The sequence below is a fragment of the Pollicipes pollicipes genome, unplaced genomic scaffold (genome assembly GCF_011947565.3).
Source record: "Pollicipes pollicipes isolate AB1234 unplaced genomic scaffold, Ppol_2.1 Scaffold_3447;HRSCAF=4054_pilon_pilon_pilon, whole genome shotgun sequence".
Lineage (NCBI taxonomy): Eukaryota > Metazoa > Arthropoda > Thecostraca > Pollicipedomorpha > Pollicipedidae > Pollicipes > Pollicipes pollicipes.
In genome coordinates this window covers 17,868,542-17,886,968 of record NW_023596297.1, presented here as the reverse complement: position 1 = coordinate 17,886,968, position 18,427 = coordinate 17,868,542, and the positions used below count along the sequence as shown (strand labels likewise).

The 18,427-nt window shown below is 51.6% G+C and overlaps 1 protein-coding gene across 1 annotated transcript; it reads left to right on the top strand.

The window, feature by feature from the left end:
* Nucleotides 1–6,298: 6,298 nt before the first annotated feature.
* Nucleotides 6,299–13,738, top strand: LOC119092221 (cell surface hyaluronidase). Its single transcript, XM_037215195.1, has 4 exons — nt 6,299–6,462; nt 10,447–11,927; nt 12,291–13,197; nt 13,528–13,738. Exons 1-4 carry the CDS (start codon nt 6,299–6,301, stop codon nt 13,736–13,738), a joined length of 2,763 nt encoding a protein of 920 aa, XP_037071090.1.
* The last annotated feature ends 4,689 nt before the right edge of the window (nt 13,739–18,427 follow it).

Below are 18,427 nucleotides of genomic sequence, written 5' to 3'. Positions count from 1 at the left end.
CGCAGCGATCGGTCAAAGGACACCAGAACACGGCCGGTAGCCGGCGACGCCATCCCTCCAGATTCGAAAAACGCGGGGCATAACTAAGTGGCAATTGGAGGTGTTTCAACGAAAGGCTGGGATAAACTCATGGGAAAGCCACCTGAGGGTGGCGGTGATTTCTAATCGCGGAAAAGGCGGGTTGAAATTACGACCTAACAATAAATTCTTCGTTATCAACATTGCTTTTGAATGGATCTCAGGCAAGGTGAGACGCAAACCGAATGCTATAATATGGGATAGCCAGCTCCCCAAAACGGAGTCTGCTCTAAATAAAAGTCATGGGTCATGTCACTGCCGCGTTGTATAAGATCGTGGGCATGGTCACTGCGTGACCATGTTGATAACAAAGTTATATTTTATGGCAATAAATGTCTCCCCAATTTCAAAAACATCCAGATGTTAACAAAGATTTAGTTTAGCATCTTCAAAATTATCTAGGAGGAAAAAGCATTAGAAAACATCTTAACCTCTTAGGATGGACCTCTTCCGCGACATGCCAGCTGTTCCGTTGGAACACAAGTATGCGTAACATCCGTAATGCGACTCAATGTTTCATTTACAAAAGACGCCCTCAAACCTCACCAGCCATCTGTTGCATGAGTTGTCCAGGGAGCGCAAGGCCATCCCACGCTCTGTGACTGGCCTAGCCGACCATCTTACGACATCGCACTCGTTTCTCATTGTTTAGCTATCACATCATTCAGGCAACATATGACCATGACCCGACGTGCTTAGTATATAAGGCGCACCGTTGCTGATCATGGAAATCCAGTTTTCGCCGACCTGTGGGGAAGCCTGGCACGACCGAGACCGCCACCAGTGTGACTATTACGCATGCAGTGAGAAATCTGCTATAAATTGGCGCCATGTGACCCGGATTCGAAAATATTAATTTTGCAAGTCTTAGTTGTCGAGTTTTCTTCGAGGATCACCGCCAACCCATCATTCGCACATTCTTGAACGATTGAGCCAGTATCAGTGGGTGACAGTGTTATTTATAGTTTGTGTGATGCTACGTACTGATAAACATGACTACCCCCACACATGCACCAAATGGGGGACAGCAATTGCAAAACCGTGCAGGAAATCGTTCGTGAAAGTAGTGTTCGAGGTTTACACAACTCGTTAAAACATTCAGAAGAGGGATATCACCTTTTGCATTACGGATGATAAACGCATGCGAGTTTTGGCAACCTGCATGAAAATCCCCAAATTGGTGGGAAGGATCTTCGAAATAGACTGTGTGATCCATACGGTGAGCAACGGTGCATTATTGCGCTCAACTAAAGCTGCGTCAAGTTAAACAGTATTCTGGAGAGCTGCAAAATTTTCATTGGGGCTTCAGGCCATAGCATTCGGGGCTTTTCATGATATGACTAGTCCCGATGACCAGCGTTTTCTGATGGAAGTGGTCCTTGAAGGGAGTGATTGACGATAGGTTTGCCCGTGGTATCATGCGGAAACATTTTATGCGATTCAGGAGGCCGTCCACCTTGCTTGTGCGGAACAACAAACGGACCGCACATCTGACATGTGTAGAGGAATCACAGGTCCCACAGGAGGAGCCTATGGATGTCGACATTGCCCGTAACATACCTGGCTCAGTAGTTGGAAGCTTCAGTGGATTTGGGAGGCCTATCGATAGGACGCATACTAGCGTGAGTTTCCATGAACTGGGAACCTCGTGGGAAGTAAGGCTGTTGTCCACAATATTAGTGATACCAGTGCAGAGAGAACGCATGCAAACTTTAGACCAACACACACACACACCAGGCCGCCACAATTTTCGCAGCCTCCATTTCGGGCGTGCTATCCAGATTCCCCAGATACCAATTGCGGAGATAGCGGCTGGAAGGACACCGCTCGTCGCTCCTGTGCCTCGATGAGCGGTTCCACGTGGCTGTCAACGGTCTGTGCGCATTGCGATGCAGAAGTGCACGCGTGAGCATCATTGGTCAAAGCTGTAGAAGATTTTACAAAGCAAAGGTTTGACGTAATCCAGCCTTAGCCGGCTAGGTGATACAAGGTGGATATGACGATTTGTTATCCATCTATCCACAATACACGACATTATCATACCCAGCTGCCACATATCTTTCTTACGTCCATAACACTGCATGCATAACAAGCTGCACTGAAATATGCATACAAACAGTGCCCTAGAATTGCCGACCTTGGACGTAAAGCAACACCCCATGAGGAGGAATTTTTCACTCCTTTTCCCCACAATTTATGTGGATTTTTCACTCCTGCCTGACGTTGTCCAATCGCACATGCCAAACCCCTATTATCCTTTCCGAGGTCTTCAGACGTCATCCAAAGCCGAGCTCATTTGAAACCACCAGGAATAAACGAGGCTCCACGGAACCTGGACACCTATGGCTATGTCCTGTCTCACCTACATCTGAATCATGTCTATGTATGCGCAGAGCAAGAGCGCCAGGAACCTCCAAGCCCAAGAACCCCAGCGACCCCAGCCGCTTGCACGCATTAAGTTTGGTTTGTTTACAAAATGTATCACAATCTGCAGCTGTGCGCCAAATGCAAGGTTTTCACGCATCCCCTATTTTTTTGGTCTCGCCGCCACATCACGGAAGCAGAGCCCTGAGCAAACACCAGCAAGGCCTGGTAGAGAATTTTACTCCACGTACTTCTTTTTTCCCGGGGAAACTTGACCACTACATGCATCACTCCCGCAATGCATGAGTGAAAAGTTCAAGAAATGTCTTAAATTATGTTTACAGATGAACATCACCATTTAAGCACTTGTATTAACATATTTTAAGTCAAATCAGCTGATTACAAAAATTTGCGGGACAAGTACCAGTCTTTATATTTATTTAGCTACTTCTACTTTTTTATATCATACCAGTGTGATACCACTTCATTCTTCCTTCCTTTTCGATTGCCTTTAGAGGAACCATTTGTTGTTTAAAATGTTGACCAATTTCTCTGCAAGATGCTCCAACTGCAAGCTTGTACGTATTTCCTACACAAAACTGGATAAATTCGCCAGCCGCCCAAACATGTTTGATATGCACCCAAGCGTGAATAGTTCACAGGGAATGAAGGAGACAATGCGAAACACGGAACTTATTTCAACCGCCATTTTTGCCCTCATTAACCTTCGGTTAACTGTTTTTTTGGTTCATGGTGGTGCTCAATTAATAAAAATCCACGCGTTTCGAGTGTCTGACTTACCAGGCCACCTGGCAAGGCTTAAAATAGCCTTGCCTAATGCTGCCTCTGAATGGCAGCATTAGAATATGCTGCCATAAAGAGCCTTGGGACAGACCTGACGCGGCTAAGACAGAAGTGTTTGATGGCGGGATTCTGCCCTGTGGGGATGTTTATCATGCGCACCTTTTACTTGTTACGCACTTTAATCTCGAGGGTTGGTGGGCATGATTTATATTTATATTTGGGGGTGGCTCGGATAACTCTGTCTGCCAGCAGACCATGCAAAAGGTATTGAATTTTTGTTTTGGGGGGAGCAGGAAGAAGCCGGTAAGTCTCCTGTGGACCAAGTAATTGCTCACCCTACCTGCTTTCAACACATGATTGGTAACCAGAGTTAGCCAGTTTCTGTTTTAATGCATCGAGTTTTGCCATAAGACAAATTATGATGCCACAAGGCATGCAATTGGCTTATTTTGTTCCATATTCTTGGTTATTTGCCCCAAATTTCTTTAAGTAGCCCCTCATGGCTCCTTTAACCAGATGCTCTCTATAGTTGTCATGGTTTGCTGACTGGCAAATGACTGTGCTCTATACATGCACTATATTTTTTTAACAAATGGATACTCTAAGCTGCATAGCAATTATAATATGGGTTAAATATTGCTATGTGACAAATATTCAGATAACCCCATTTAAAAGATGAAGCCATCATCTCAAACTTTGTCATTAAATATGAATAAACAAGCCCGAATGGATGCATTTGCTGCAGTTGAAAAGGCAAGGAGCAACACTGGCATGGTCATCTAAAAGTTACGTTATTTTTGTAGAAGAGAGATTGTTTTGTGGAGCATACCCATTATTGCCCTTGACATAGGCTAACCATGACAATCAAAACAAGTTGTTCAAAGTGATTTAAAGTGTTTTAATTTGTGTGTCGTCAACTTTGTCTGATGTCAACAAGCATGCACACATGAACTGAATAAAAATGCAAGTTGAAACCAGACAAAAAACTAGTTTTAAATATCATGTTTTTATCAAAAGTGGTGCTGTTAACAGAACGGTGAATTGAGATGTTGTTCATCATATGGGCTACTCTAAGTTAGGTTGAGTTGGTCAAGTGCATGGCAAGTGGCAATAGCAATTGTGCAAGAATCAGTAACTCACAACTGTTGCTGTGATGCAAACAGGTTATACAGGATGAGATGATGTAAGGCCTCTTTAGGTTAGGCATAGGCTACTTTCATGGAAATAAGCCTTGGTATTTTGTAAGAAACAGTGACAAAATGTTTGTTTTCTCTGACCCCACCTTAAAAGAAGCCAGAAGTATGTCTATTGTGTTTGACTTGGTGCTGGGCTGATGTGTAGGAGCCCAACGTTTTTTGTTTGAGTGTTTTATGCTTGTTGAATTTTCTGTTGTTACATTGTTATTGAATTCCTTTGCTTTGTTTTGTTTTAAAAGTGCCGTGTAAGGGAATTGAAAAGTGCAGGATCAAATTGTCGGTGTTAGTAATTTATCATGATCATAGTACTGTCATGAAATAACTATGCTTTAAAGCGCGCCCGGTTGGCCGGCTAGATACCCCTCGCTCGGGTGTGGGGGTCAATTTGAACCCCCCTCTGAGACCTTGGGAACTAAGAAATCTAGAGACACCAAATTTACAGAGTGTCTTGACCTATACGTGAACTCACTTAGGTTAAGATTTCAGTTTCCTAGGTCAAGACCTTCAGGTTGAATAAGGTCAAACAAGGTCAAATTCCATGTTGGTCTCCAAAGCACCCCCAGAACCCAGGCAACTGTCTCAAAGCAAAAGGTCGCAAGCCCATTTGAGGTCACTGACCTTGTTTGACCCTTTGAAGGTCACGGTGACCAAAGTGATACAAGATTGCTCTGCGTTTTCATTTGAATAAGCGACAAAGATTACGCTAGGCAGTATGTTCCTAAAACAAAAGGTTCGACCCGGGTCGTCTTAGGTTAATGGCCTGTTCTGACCTCTAAGAAGTCAACTGAAAATGTATAATGCGGTTACTGCTGTCAACAAATTCAAAATGAGCACCAGCAATTATACCATACAGCAACCCTTGGAGTAATAAATCAGGTTGGTTTTGACCTTGGTCTGACCATCATACCTGACCTTAGGTCAACGTAATTTGCTCATTCAATATTTGCGGTGCCTAAGAAAGCATCCCAGATATGTATATCTTCGTCAAACACTCCGTTGTTGTATCAGATTGAACGATTCCCAAGAAATTACCTTCGCTGAAACCATGGGCTGACTTTGATCTGCCACAGGTCAGCCACCATACAAGATACATCTAAAATTTGTATGTCAAATGATCCGCTATGCAATTTTCTACAGCTATGCAAAATGTGGCGCGGCTACGCCGCGCCGTTCAAAAACCATTCGGGGAAAAGCGATTGGGGGGGTCAATTTTCCCTCCCCCCACCCGAGCGCGTGTGAAGGTATTGTTTCACTGTAATGGCCAAAGATGTTAAAAACGAAATAGTTTTGTGAGGTTTCTGATATTAAATTCATGCCAACTTGAAATAAATGTCTTTGTTTGCTGAAGCATCAGTCACGAGCTCATAAGTTCCGTCTTTTGTGAGTTTATTGGTTTCACTCCCGCACGGTCTTTTTGCGATGGAATTTTTCACTCTCGCCCTAGTTCAAAAGCGATCCTAGCTCTCTGCATACAAATATCTACAACATTGATTCAGTTATGGATATAGGAATGACCATGTACATCATTCGACATTGATCTCGTGGACGCGGGCTATGTGTGGGCGCTAAGGATTTCTCGTACGAGTACAACCAGTCCGCGAGAGACAAAGTCGTTTTCTTCATGTCCATTTCGGTAACAATGACGTCTTTTACCGAGGAGTCTATTGGTATCGCACTCTATTGTCGTCGCTTTCAGCGGTGGCACTTGTTGCACCACAGATGCCACAGGTCGCGCACATTAACAAGCTTCAAAGCCAGGCCGAAGACGGCACGCGGTATCAGCAGCTGTTGCTGAATCATGATCGGCGCCGTATAAATGTCCGGCGGCGGTGCCAGGGGTCACCAGAGGACCGACCATGCTGATGTGGACGGTGCTGTTGTTGGTGGCGCTGGCCACCGACCCGAGCGACGCCGAGTGTCCGCACGAAGCGAGCGACCTGCAGCCGTGGAGCGCCGCCTCCTCCTGGGACGCCGGCGCCGTAAGCATGATCTCGCCAGCAGGGGCCAGCCCGCCCGCTCAGTGTGTGAACTCTGTGATACTCATCAACGAGTCGTGTAGACGCTTGTACCTCAATAATAATAGCTAGCCAATTTTGCGCGGCGATTTTTTTCACAGGTGCACTAAAAACAATAAAAACCGGACGTCTAAGCCATGTCGTAGCTGCCCATTAAACATATATCTCCGTAAGATCGGGACTGCGGCCGTCTTGCTCCTTCTCAATCCTGAGCATAACTCAGGCGCACCGTTCGGGTGCGTTCCGCGCTTATCACTCTTCGTGGCCGTTACCGATGCCACGCGACTCGTCCCTCGTTAAAGGGGCAGCCGGAAGGGAATCGGCAAAGGGATATGTCGGTCTGGATGGAGCCTTGCAAGCTAGATCAAGAAGCGAATAAAAGAATGTTAAGAAACGTAATTGTAGGCAAAACTCGCCACGTGACCTGGACGAGGTTTAGCTGAGAGCCCACGGTTCCTAATCAGGGGAAAATCAAGCAAGACGAGAAACACGTAAGCCGACGAGCTGAACCATAAGCTAACGTTGTTCCCGAAGAAAACCGCCTTGGATGTGCGGTCACGGCTCGTACGCTGCTCCGGCCTGAGGCATGACCGGTAAGGGCCATACCGAAACGGCCCGGATCCCTATGGCTGCCTCCAGCGCCTAAAGCAAGATAGCCCCGGCGAAGGCTAATGAGCGAGCCGCCGCGCTGAAGCGCGCGTCACCGGCCTCGGTCACCATGTCGACCGACGCCGGGTGCGAGCGCCTTGTCTCGCCTATCCAAAGCACCTCCAGCTTCGCTTCCACGCTTAATCATTAAACACAGACCGTCACCTCTGTTTACAAAAAAAAAAAATACTTAGCCATAGAAGAACCGCGTGACACCCCGCCCCCTTAGTTTTGGGAGCACGCCCGTGACACAGCGCCGGAATGGGAGAGTCGCATCGCCAGTGCCCCCCCCCCCCCCCCTCTTTTACCAACTACACGGGAGGGAACGGACGGCCGTGGCCCGCGCCCGCCAGGTGAGGAGGGGTCAAGGGGCACGTTTCTGGCGCCAGACGTCCAAGAGTCGGAAAGGATGGGGGGCAACAGACTGTGAACTCACACGTGCATGCTGCCGCCGGTATTCCGTTGCCCGCGGGGCCAGATGTCACCGCCAGGTCGTCACCACTCCCTCTCCCCTACGCTCCACACTCGTAACTCACTGACTGACTACTCTGAAAGCTTCTTGCTGGTAGACTTTCTCTAACTAGGTCGGCCCGCCCTCGTTTGCTCACAGTTTTGCCGCAAAGCCCTCTCCGTCCATTGTGTTGCCTGGCCAGCTTGCGCTGCTTCCATGGCTCGGCCCCAACATGCCCCTGGGACACATCTCGGGCGTGGTGTCGCCGGCCACGGTGCAAGGCCGGCCCACTCTCGCCTCGGGCGGGCCCGCGCGTCCCCCTCTAGCCCAGCCCACACGTGGCGTGACGCTTCTGATGCCGCTGGGGTGAAGGCGGCGCCGGCGCGACTGGGTTCTTGGGACGGAGCGGCACACATCTTCATGCCAAAAATCCCTGCGCGCATGATGTTTCACCGGTGATCTGGCTTTTCGCGTGCATTAGCCTTCGCGTGATGGTCCATCTCGAAAGACGGGGTCGCCGTCATGGTCGTTCCGGGGGGGGGGGGGGGGGGGGGGGGGGAACGGCCGCTTACCCCATCTGGCCGGGTGACACACACTGTTTCCGCACGCAGATCCGGTCAAAATCTGCGCCGCGTTGTTGCCACGGGTCAACCGGCTGGAGCGTTGGACGGACCCGCATCGAGCCCTTAGGCCCCGCTCGGCCTGAGTCATACTTGCCACGTATAAATACCCATGTTTGGTTGGGCGAGTGAGGAGGGGGGGGGGGGGGGAGTTCCTGACCGTGGCCGGCGTGCTCGCTGCCACACGCTCCGTCGTGAAACTCCACCAGTCCTGGACGGGTGGCGCGCAGAATGAAAAGTATGAAAACATATGCCTACCTATACACTGATGCAGCACATAGCCAATCAGTTTAGACGATCAGATGCACTGTGCTAAGAAGAAGCTACGATACTGCATTGAACAGTTTCTGCCCGCATGCCGCAGAGGACGTCATTTCACACTGGGATGGAAAGGGGATACCAATGCTAACTATTCAGAAAAAGGTAGGTCTCCGTCTTAACCTCCATCCCCGGTTCCCGCACGCCCATGCCTTATGGTGGTGCAGCGCAAACCACATGGATAATCGGCATACCATGATTATTTACGAGAACGCAAGTAATTAAATGCATGATTTCGTACCCATTTTTACAAAAATTCAGGTGATGATGATTTCACAACCTCGTCACTCTGTCAAAAATTGGTGACGCTGCCCCTGGTGTTGAAAGCCCATAAACGTTTTTGATTTTTAGAACCCAGTGATAAAATGGCACATTCTAGTCGTCCATTGACACATTGCAGTCATGCATTGGCATATTCCAGTCAAGTATTGATGCTTTCAATCCGTGCATTGACATCCCCAATCGTGGCCAGGACTGACACGTCCAGGTATGGCACTGATGTGCCTGACCCGGACGTCTATTCTGCTTTAACGTATGTGGATGAAGTTTCATATCAGAAGATAAAATCAGGTGCCCAAAAACGTAACCTCACTGTTCTACTTTGGAAGGAGCAATCTAGCTCGGCCCGTCTTTTCACAAGCAGTGTGTCAACTTAGTAAGCGACTCTGTGATGCACGCCTGCCTGGTTTGACAGGTTAATGTTGGACGGCCGATGTTGTGCATTGTACAATGCGTTTGACGTGTAAGAAGGTTTCAAAGACGCTTTGGCTGCGTCTTGACAGGTACGTTCTAGACGCGGTAATGATTACAGTTATGCCAGTCCGGTGCTTGGACCGCAGCGACGCCCCATCTACCCGTGGAACTAAACCTCGTGTACCCGAGCGCCCGAGCCGGTCAGAGCGGTTCACCAATCAGCGGCGCGCCATCTACCCGTGGAAGTAAACCTCATGCGCCCGAGCGCCCGAGCCGGTCAGAGCGGTTCACCAATGAGCGACGCGCCGTTCAGCGCGTGCACAGCGCTACGGAAAACATGACGGACAGACGCAACCGAAGCAAAAATTACTATGTGCATACTAATAGTTTCTTAACAGGAACAACCTGCACAAATTCATCGTCGCCACTCCCCCGCACGCGGCAGGTGGCACGTGCAACCACAGCTATGACCCCTCGCGATTTCCCGTGCAATTATCCACCCAGGAGGGTCAATTTCTTATGCCTTCGACCCCTAGTTGCCAAACTGTGGCCACAGATTCAAACTCAAGTAGTGTATATGTATACACACACCCACACACCCCACACCCACACCCACACCCACACCCACACCCACACCACACCCACACCCACACCACACCCACACCCACACCCACACCCACACCCACACCCACACCCACACCACCCACACCCACACCCACACCCACACCCACACCCACACCCACCACACACACACCACACACACACACACACCACACACACACACACACACACACACACACACACACACACACACACACACACACACACACACACACACATACACACATACACACACACACACACATATATATATATATATATATATATATATATAACTTTCATTTAGTCATAAAACATAAAAGCATAGCACGAAAACAACGCAGATATCCCTGGGAAAATGTTTCGCGAGTTTTGTGTTGAGCTAAAAGAACATTTCAGCCACTCGCTGACCACGAAGCCCACCCTGTACGTGTGAGTCGAGATACAGACCGGACGGATGTCCCCAGTCGGTCAGAACAGTTTGTGTCTGCATCCCGCAGCGGCCCCTGCGCACGTGCTCGGCTCACTGGGACGGTCCTGCTCCAGGTGCCGGCGTCCGGTGACGTCACCATCGACCGTCCGCTGCTGCTGGACGTCAGCACGGCCGCGCTCGGCGCCGTGACTATCGTGGACGGCGGCCGGCTGGTCTTCGACCCCAGTGCCGACGAACTGCTGCTCAGCGCCAGCCTCATCGAGCTGGATGGTGGCGAGCTCTGGATCGGCTCCGAGGAGTGCCCGTTCGAAAGCCGCGCCGAGGTACTGCTCACTGGTCAGCGCGACGAGGCAGAGGGCGCCGCCGACGTGCAAAAGGCCGTGCTCGTGCGACGAGGGGCCCTAGAGGTGCACGGTAAGCCCAAGCGCTCGTGGACTAAGCTGGCAGCTACCGTGCCCAAATCAACGCGTGAGGACCTGGTGGGTAACCCCATTTACAGCGTACAAGACGAGGAGGACATCAGCAGCAATGGTTTCCGCATGTACGAGTTCGACAGCGATGGTAACGCCGTACGGAACTGGGGACGCGTGACGGGACCGACTAAGTACAGCCGAGTGCTCGACCACACGGATAACGTGGTGGTGGTGGCCGTCTCACAGATGACCAGGTTCGGCAGCCACGACCCGGTCGCTACGGCGGAGGTGTTTGAGTCGCTCTGCTACGGTGGCGAGCGGCAGTCAGCCATTCGCAGCATGGTGGACCAGCAGCGGCTGGCGTTCGTCGCTATCTGCCACGTCGGCTCACCCGAGAACAGCGTAGAGATGGTCGGCACGGTCAACACCGGTCGCTCGCACACAGGACGCGTGGTGCAAACCATCGGCGATGTCGAATTCGCCGCCATGTCGACCGTGGTGCTCAGTGGCTCCGACAGCCCCCTGCCCGAAATGGCGTCCTACGCGGCCGGCACCACACCCTCCATGGAGGTGATCCTCACCATGACCGACGACATCGGCTCTTGGGAAACCGGCGATAGGATTGTCATCGCCTCCACCGACTTCAACCGAGACCAGGAGGAGGAGTTCGATCTGCTGGACTGCCCTAACTGCGACGCCACGCAGGTGAAAGTCATGGGTCCCATCTGGTACACGCACTGGGGTGAAATCACCGACGGCGTTGACATGCGCGGCGAGGTCGGTGACCTCACACGCAACGTCCAATTCCACGGCCAAATGGAGGATGCCTGCTATGGAAACAACTTGTGCGACAGCTTTGACTACGATACGTTTGGCGGACATATTAAAATGCTCTCTGGCTTCAACAGCGCCAGGATTGAAAACGCCGAGTTCTACCACATGGGGCAGCAGCCTGTCATCGGATCATATCCCATCCACTTCCACATGTGCTTGGACACGTCACAGAAAGACGTGTATATCCGCGGCAATGCCATCCACAACACGTTCTCGCGCTGCCTCACCATCCACGGCACGCACAACGTCACCGCCGAGAACAACGTGGCGTTCGACCACCTGGGTCACTGCTTCTTCCTTGAGGACGGCGGCGAGCAGGACAACAGACTGATAGGCAACCTCGGCATGGGCACCAAAGCGGGCACCTTGCTGCCAACCGACGCCGTCAACAAGGTCAGCACGTTCTGGGTGACCAACCCCGACAACGAGGTCATCAACAACGTCGCGGCCGGCTCCGAAGGTATTGGCATCTGGATCTTGATGCCGGATTTGCCCACAGGTCCTTCTGCCAACGTAGATATGGGTCTTGTAGAAAAACAGGCATCGCGAACACTTGTCAAGGCCTTCCAAGGTAACGTGGCACACTCTAACAGGCGCGTTGGATTCCGTCTGGACGATACGCTCCTCCCTGACGGAACAGTCCAGCCGCTCAGCTACTCCCCGCGCGTGGACCCGACAGATCCGGGGAGTGACATGGCTTTTCTACATCTTGACGATTTCGTGGCTTACAAGAACAGCGAGGGTGTCTGGATCAAGTCTATGCACACATTGGCTACAAACTTCCGTATTGCCGAGAGCGGTATCGGTCTCATATTTGCCTCAGCCGCACCGGCCAAGCCCAACGAGCATAACGAGATGCTATCTGGGGCACGTATCGTCGGTGACACAGCCAACAAGGGCGAGCCAGCGGGCGAAGTCCAGCTGCCATCCGGAGAGGTCATCCAGGTGGACCGTTCGCTACCCCGCACCGGGTCCGCGCAGCACGCGCAAATTGGCGTCGCCTTCTACCGTGGACCCGTGCATGTGGTGGACACGTCGTTTGCCGGCTTCCAGACTAACGCGCTGCGGCCGGCCGGCGCCATCGGCAAGAAGCTCAGCAACCCGTACTTCTCTTCGCCTATTGCCAGCGTGCGCAACGCCACGTTTGACTTCGCCGACCCGGCCGGTGGCAGCCGTTTCTACGACGGTGACGGCACCGTAACGGGCTACAAGGAGCGCGACGGTAACCGGCACAACGTCGTGCTCGACTGGGACGGCTCGCTTACCACTTACCCTCGCGCCAGCCTGGTGCGGCCCATCCCACTGTTGATGAACGCGCGCTGTGTGCTCCTGCCCAACTGGGGGCCGGGCGTCGGGCTCTGTCCGGACCGCTTCAACCGCGTGCAGCTCGGCATCGCCGGTAACATCCCCACATTCATGACGCGCAACGACCTGCAGAACGCCGAGACGGAGACGGCGCTGGCCGAGAAGCAGGTCAGCTACTCACTCAACTCGGCCGAGTCGTACATCATGCACTTTAACACAACCGTGCCGGCCCGCTTCGGGTTCAACATGTACGGCGTCCAGCAAGGCCTGGCGCAGCTCGTTGGCGTCTGTGTGGGTGCCAACCAGGAGCTGGACATAAAACCGCGAAATCAATACACCCTTGTCAACGACATGGAAGAGGTACTGGCCGACGAGAACAACAGCAAGTGCTTCTACGACCCGGCCATCGGAGTGGCGGTCTTCAGGTGAGTTGGCTACATGCCGGTGAGGTGATGTTCACGTAGGCAGGAGCACTGTAATGCGGGCGTCCCGACTTCAGAAGGTTGGCATTACCAACCCGGCCAATGAACCAAAGCAGCGGACGGTGTATGCCTGTGGCCTGTGTTAACCCATGCGCTTAGTGGGTGTCCTGCGTTGGAGATTTACGGCCGCTCAGCTATGGAGGCTATAAGGCGTCTCTAGACTCTCGCTCTTCGCCCGTCATCGAGCCGGGGCGGCTGTACGCACCACCGAGCGCAGGCTGCCGTGCTAGCGTCGATGGTCGACTGACCGTGCATGTACAACCGCGCCGACAGGTTCACCAGTCAGAGTCCGCGCACCGACGCGACCACGTCCCATTGTCCGGGCGACCTGGACGAGGGCGGCAACGGCATTTGCACTACGCGCGTCATCATCGAGCTGCCGGCGGCGCACGAGGACGGCGACTGTCGCTCCCGGGCCTACCCGGCCTACGCCACCGAGCCTGTGTCGGCCGAGGGCGCGCTCACCGTGCCCGTCTTCGACTAGCGCAGCGATCGGTCAAAGGACAGCAGAACATGGCCGGTAGCCGGCGACGCCACCCCTCTAGAGCTGAAAAACGCAGGACAACTATGTGCTAATAGGAGGCGCGTCGACGAAAGGTTGGGTAAACTCATGGAAAAACGACCTGAGGGTGGCGATGCTTTCTAATCGCGGAAAAGGAGGGTTGAAATTACGACCTAAGAATAAATTCTTCGTTATCAGCATAGCTTTTGAATGGAACTGATGCAAGGTGAGCCGCAAACCGAATGCTATGATATGGGATAGTCAGCTCCCTAAAACGGAGCCTGCTCTAAATAAAGTCCTTGGATGATGTCACTGCCGCCTTGTGTTAAATCATGGGCTTTAGGCCACTGCGTGAACATACTTGTAGCACAGTTATATTTCATAGCAGTAAATGTCTCAAGAATTTAAAAACCAGATGTCAACAAAGATAAAGTTAAGTATCCTGAAAGCTCTCCAGGAGGAAAAAGCACTAGAGGACATCTAAACATCGTGGCATAGAGCTCTTTTACGACATGCCAGCTGTTCCGTTGGAACACAAAGTATGCATAACCTCCGTAATGCGACTCAATATTGTCTTTAAAAAAGACGCCCTCAGAACCTCACCAAGCATCTGTTGCATGAGTTGTCCTGGGAACGCGGGGCCATCCCACGCTCTGCGACTGGCTTAGCCGACCATCTTACGACATCGCACACGTTTCTCATTGGTTAGTTATCACGTCATTCCCGTAACATACGACCATGACCCGACGTGCGTAGTATATAAGGCGCACCGTTGCTGATCATGGAGATCCATTTTTGGCTGGTCCGCGGGGAAGCCTGGCACGAGCGAGGTCGCCACTAGTATCACGCAAGCAATGATAAATCTGCTGCAAATGGGCGCCATGTGACCCGGAATCGCAAATATCCATTTCACAAGTCTTAGTGGTCGAGCTTTCTTCGTGGATCGTTGAAATCGTGAGCCAATCCATCAACCGCACATTCTTGAACGCTTGAATCAGGACCAGTGCGTGAACGTTTTATTACCATTTGTGTGTGTTGCTTCTTACTGACAAACATGACTTCACCTACACATACAACAAATGGGGGACAGTTTATTGCAAAACCGTGCAGGAAATCGTACGCGAAATCAGGGTTCGATGGTTTACACAACGCGTTAAAACATTCAGAGAAGAGAGAGATCGTCACAATGCCATGATTGGGCACGTGATATGGGCAGTATCTTTTTCATTACGGAAGATGAACGCATACGAGTTTTGGCAACCCGCTTAAAAATCCCCAAAGTGGAAGGATTTTCGAAATAGACTGTGTGAGCCATACGGTGAGCGACGGGATCATGATTGCGCTCAACTTAAGTTGCGTCAAGTTAAACGGTATTCTGGAGAACTGCAAAATTTTCATAGGGGCTACAGGTCATAGCATTCGGGGCTTTTCATGAAATGACTAGTACCGATGACCTGCGTTTTCTGATGGAAGTATTCCAAAAAGGAGTGATTGACGATAGGTTAGCCCGTGGAGTCATCCGGAAGCAATTTTATGCGCTTCAGGAAGCCGTCCACCTTGCTTGTGCAGAACAACAAGCGGACCGCACATTTGAAATGTGTAGAGGAATCACAGGTCCCACTGAGGGGCCTATGGATGTCGACATAGCCCGTAACATGCCTGGTTGGGTAGTCGGAAGCTTCGGTGGTTTGGGGAGACCTTTGAACTCGATGTACACTAACGTGAGTTTCCATGAACTGGGAACCTCGTAGGAAGTGGGGCTGGTGTTCACAATATAAGTGATACCAGTGCAGAGAGAACGCATGCAAACTTTAGACCGACACACACACCAGGCGGCCACAGTTTTCGCAGCCTCCATTTCGGGCGTGCTATCCAGATTCCCCAGATACCAATTGCGGAGATAGCGGCTGGAGGGACACCGCTGGTCGCTCTGCGCCTCGATGAGCGGTTCCACGTGGCTGTCAACGGTCTGTGCGCATTGCGATGCAGAAGTGGACGCGTGAGCATCATTGGCCAAGCTGTACAAGAATTTACAAAGCAAAGGTTTGACGTAATCCAGCCTTAGCCTGCTAGGTAATGTAAGGTGAATATGTCGATCTGTTATTGAACTATCCACAATACACAACGTTGTCATACCCAGCTACCGCATATCTTTCTTGTGACCATACGATTTATGACCATAGAAAGCTGTACTGAAATATTGTACAAATATCTACCATATCGATTGTTTTGTGGATATAGCAATCACCCCGTAAATCGTTCGATTTTGATCACATCGACGCAGGCTGTGTGCGGGTGTAAATGATGTCTCATGCGGGTGTCACCAGTCAGCGACGCGCAAAGCCATTTTCTTCACGGGCATTTCGGCAGTAATGACGTCTCCTCTCGAGTAGTCTATTGATATCGGACTGTATTGTCGTCGCACTCAGCGGTAACACTTGTTGCACCACAGATGCTACAGGTCACGCACATTTACCAGCTGCAAAGCCGGGCCGAAGACGCCATTCCGCAAGAGCACGTGTCGCTGAATCACGGTCGGCGCCGTATAAATGTCCGGCGGCGGTGCCCGGGGTCACCAGAGGACCGACCATGCTGACGTGGACGGTGCTGTTGTTGGCGGTGCTGGCCACCGACCCGAGCGGCGCCGAGTGTCCGCACGAGGCGAGCGACCTGCAGCCGTGGAGCGCCGCCTCCTCCTGGGACGCCGGCGCCGTAAGCATGACCTCGCCAGCAGGGGCCAGCCCGCGCGCTCAGTATGTGAACTCTGTGATATTCAGCAGCGTGTCCTGTAGATGTTTTTACCGCCATAGCAATAGCTAGCCAAATTTGCCCCGCGATTTCTTTTCCACATGCGCACTAAAAATGGTTGAAATCGGACGTCTAAGCCATGCCGTACCTGTGCGGTAAGTCCTGCCTGTCGCAGCCGACACATGAAATATCACCCTGAAAATTGTTCCACAGCGTTGCACGCGTTATGTTCGGGTGCGTGGTTTCCTGGGGTGGGGTGCGCGCTCTGCTCTGCTACCGGGCCGCCGCTAGATGTTTGTGCGTTGTCGGCTGCTGCTATCATGCCTCCCCACAGGAGAGAGTATGTACTGAGGAGCCCATTGGTCACCATATGAGCCCCCAGCCCCCTCCCCCCAAGCTCACACGTGGCGTGGCGCTTCTGATGCCGCTGGGGTGAAGGCGGCACCGGCGCGGCGGGTTTTTTTGGGACGGAGCGGCACACATCTTCATGCCAAAAATCCCTGCGCGCATGATGTTTCACCGGTGATCTGGCTTTTCGCGTGCATTAGCCTTCACGTGATGGTCCATCTCGAAAGACGGGGTCGCCGTCATGGTCGTTCCGGGGGGGGGGGGGGGGGTGGAACGGCCGCTTACCTCATCTGGCCGGGTAACACACACTGTTTCCCCACTCCCCACGCAGATACGGTCACAATCTGCGCCGCGTTGTTGCCACGGGTCATCTGGCTGAAGCGTCGGACGGGTCCGCATTCAGCCCTCAAGCCCCGCTCGGCCTGAGTCATACTTGCCATGTCTATGGGGCGAATACAATAATAGGCAAATACGCTGATGCAGCACATAGCCAATCAGTTTAGATGATCAAATGCACTGTGCTAAGAAGAAGCTATGAATCTGCATTGAACAGTTTCCGCCCGCATGCTGCAGAGGACGTCATTTCACACTGGGATGGAAAGGGAATACCAATGCTAACTATTCAGAAAGTGGTAGGTCTCCGTCTTTACCTCCATCCCCGGTTCCCGCGCCTCCATGCCTCACGGTGGTGCAGCGCAAATCACATGGAGAATTAGCATACTGATGACCAGTGACGAGAACGTCATTACTTAAATCCGTGATTTCGTGTTAATTTGTTCATTCCGATGTTAATGACTTCACGACCTCGCCACTCTGTCAAAAGCTGGTGGCGCCGCCGCTGGTGTTGACAGCCCATACACAATGTTTGCTTTTCAGAACACAGTGATCACATGGCAAATTCTACTCGCCCGTTGACCCCTTACATTCATGCATGAATGCATTCCATCCATGCATTGACATATTCCAATCGTGACCAGGACTGACTCGTCCAGGTCTGGCACTTATGTGCCTGACCTGGACGGCTATCTCACATTAATCGATGTGGATGAAGCGTTATATCTAAAGATAAAATCACTTATTCAAACATATAACCTTGTTCTTCTACTTTGAAATGAGCAACCTAGTTCGGTCCGCCTTTTCCCGAGCGGTGTGCCCGCCTGGTAAGCGACTCTGTGTTGCACGCATGCCTGCTTTGACAAATCAATGTTGGACGTCCGGTGCTGTGTCTTGTACAATGCGTTTGACATGTAAGAGCATCGGTGAAAATATGTCGTACCTTTCTGGGCTTCCAAGAGCCTTTGGCTGCGTTTTGCCAACCACGTTCTAGACGCAGTAAGGATTAAAGTTATGCCAGTCCTATGCTCGGACCACAGCGTCACGCAATTTATCCATGGAACTAAGCCTCGTGCGCCCGAGGGTCGTGTTAAAATTTCACCAATCAGTGGTGCGCCGTTCGGCGCGTGCGCAGCGTTACGCAAAACATGACAGACGCAACCGAAGCAAAAAATATTATGTGCTTACTTATAGTAGCGTAACCGTAACAACCCACCAAATTCATCATCGTCAATCCTGTGC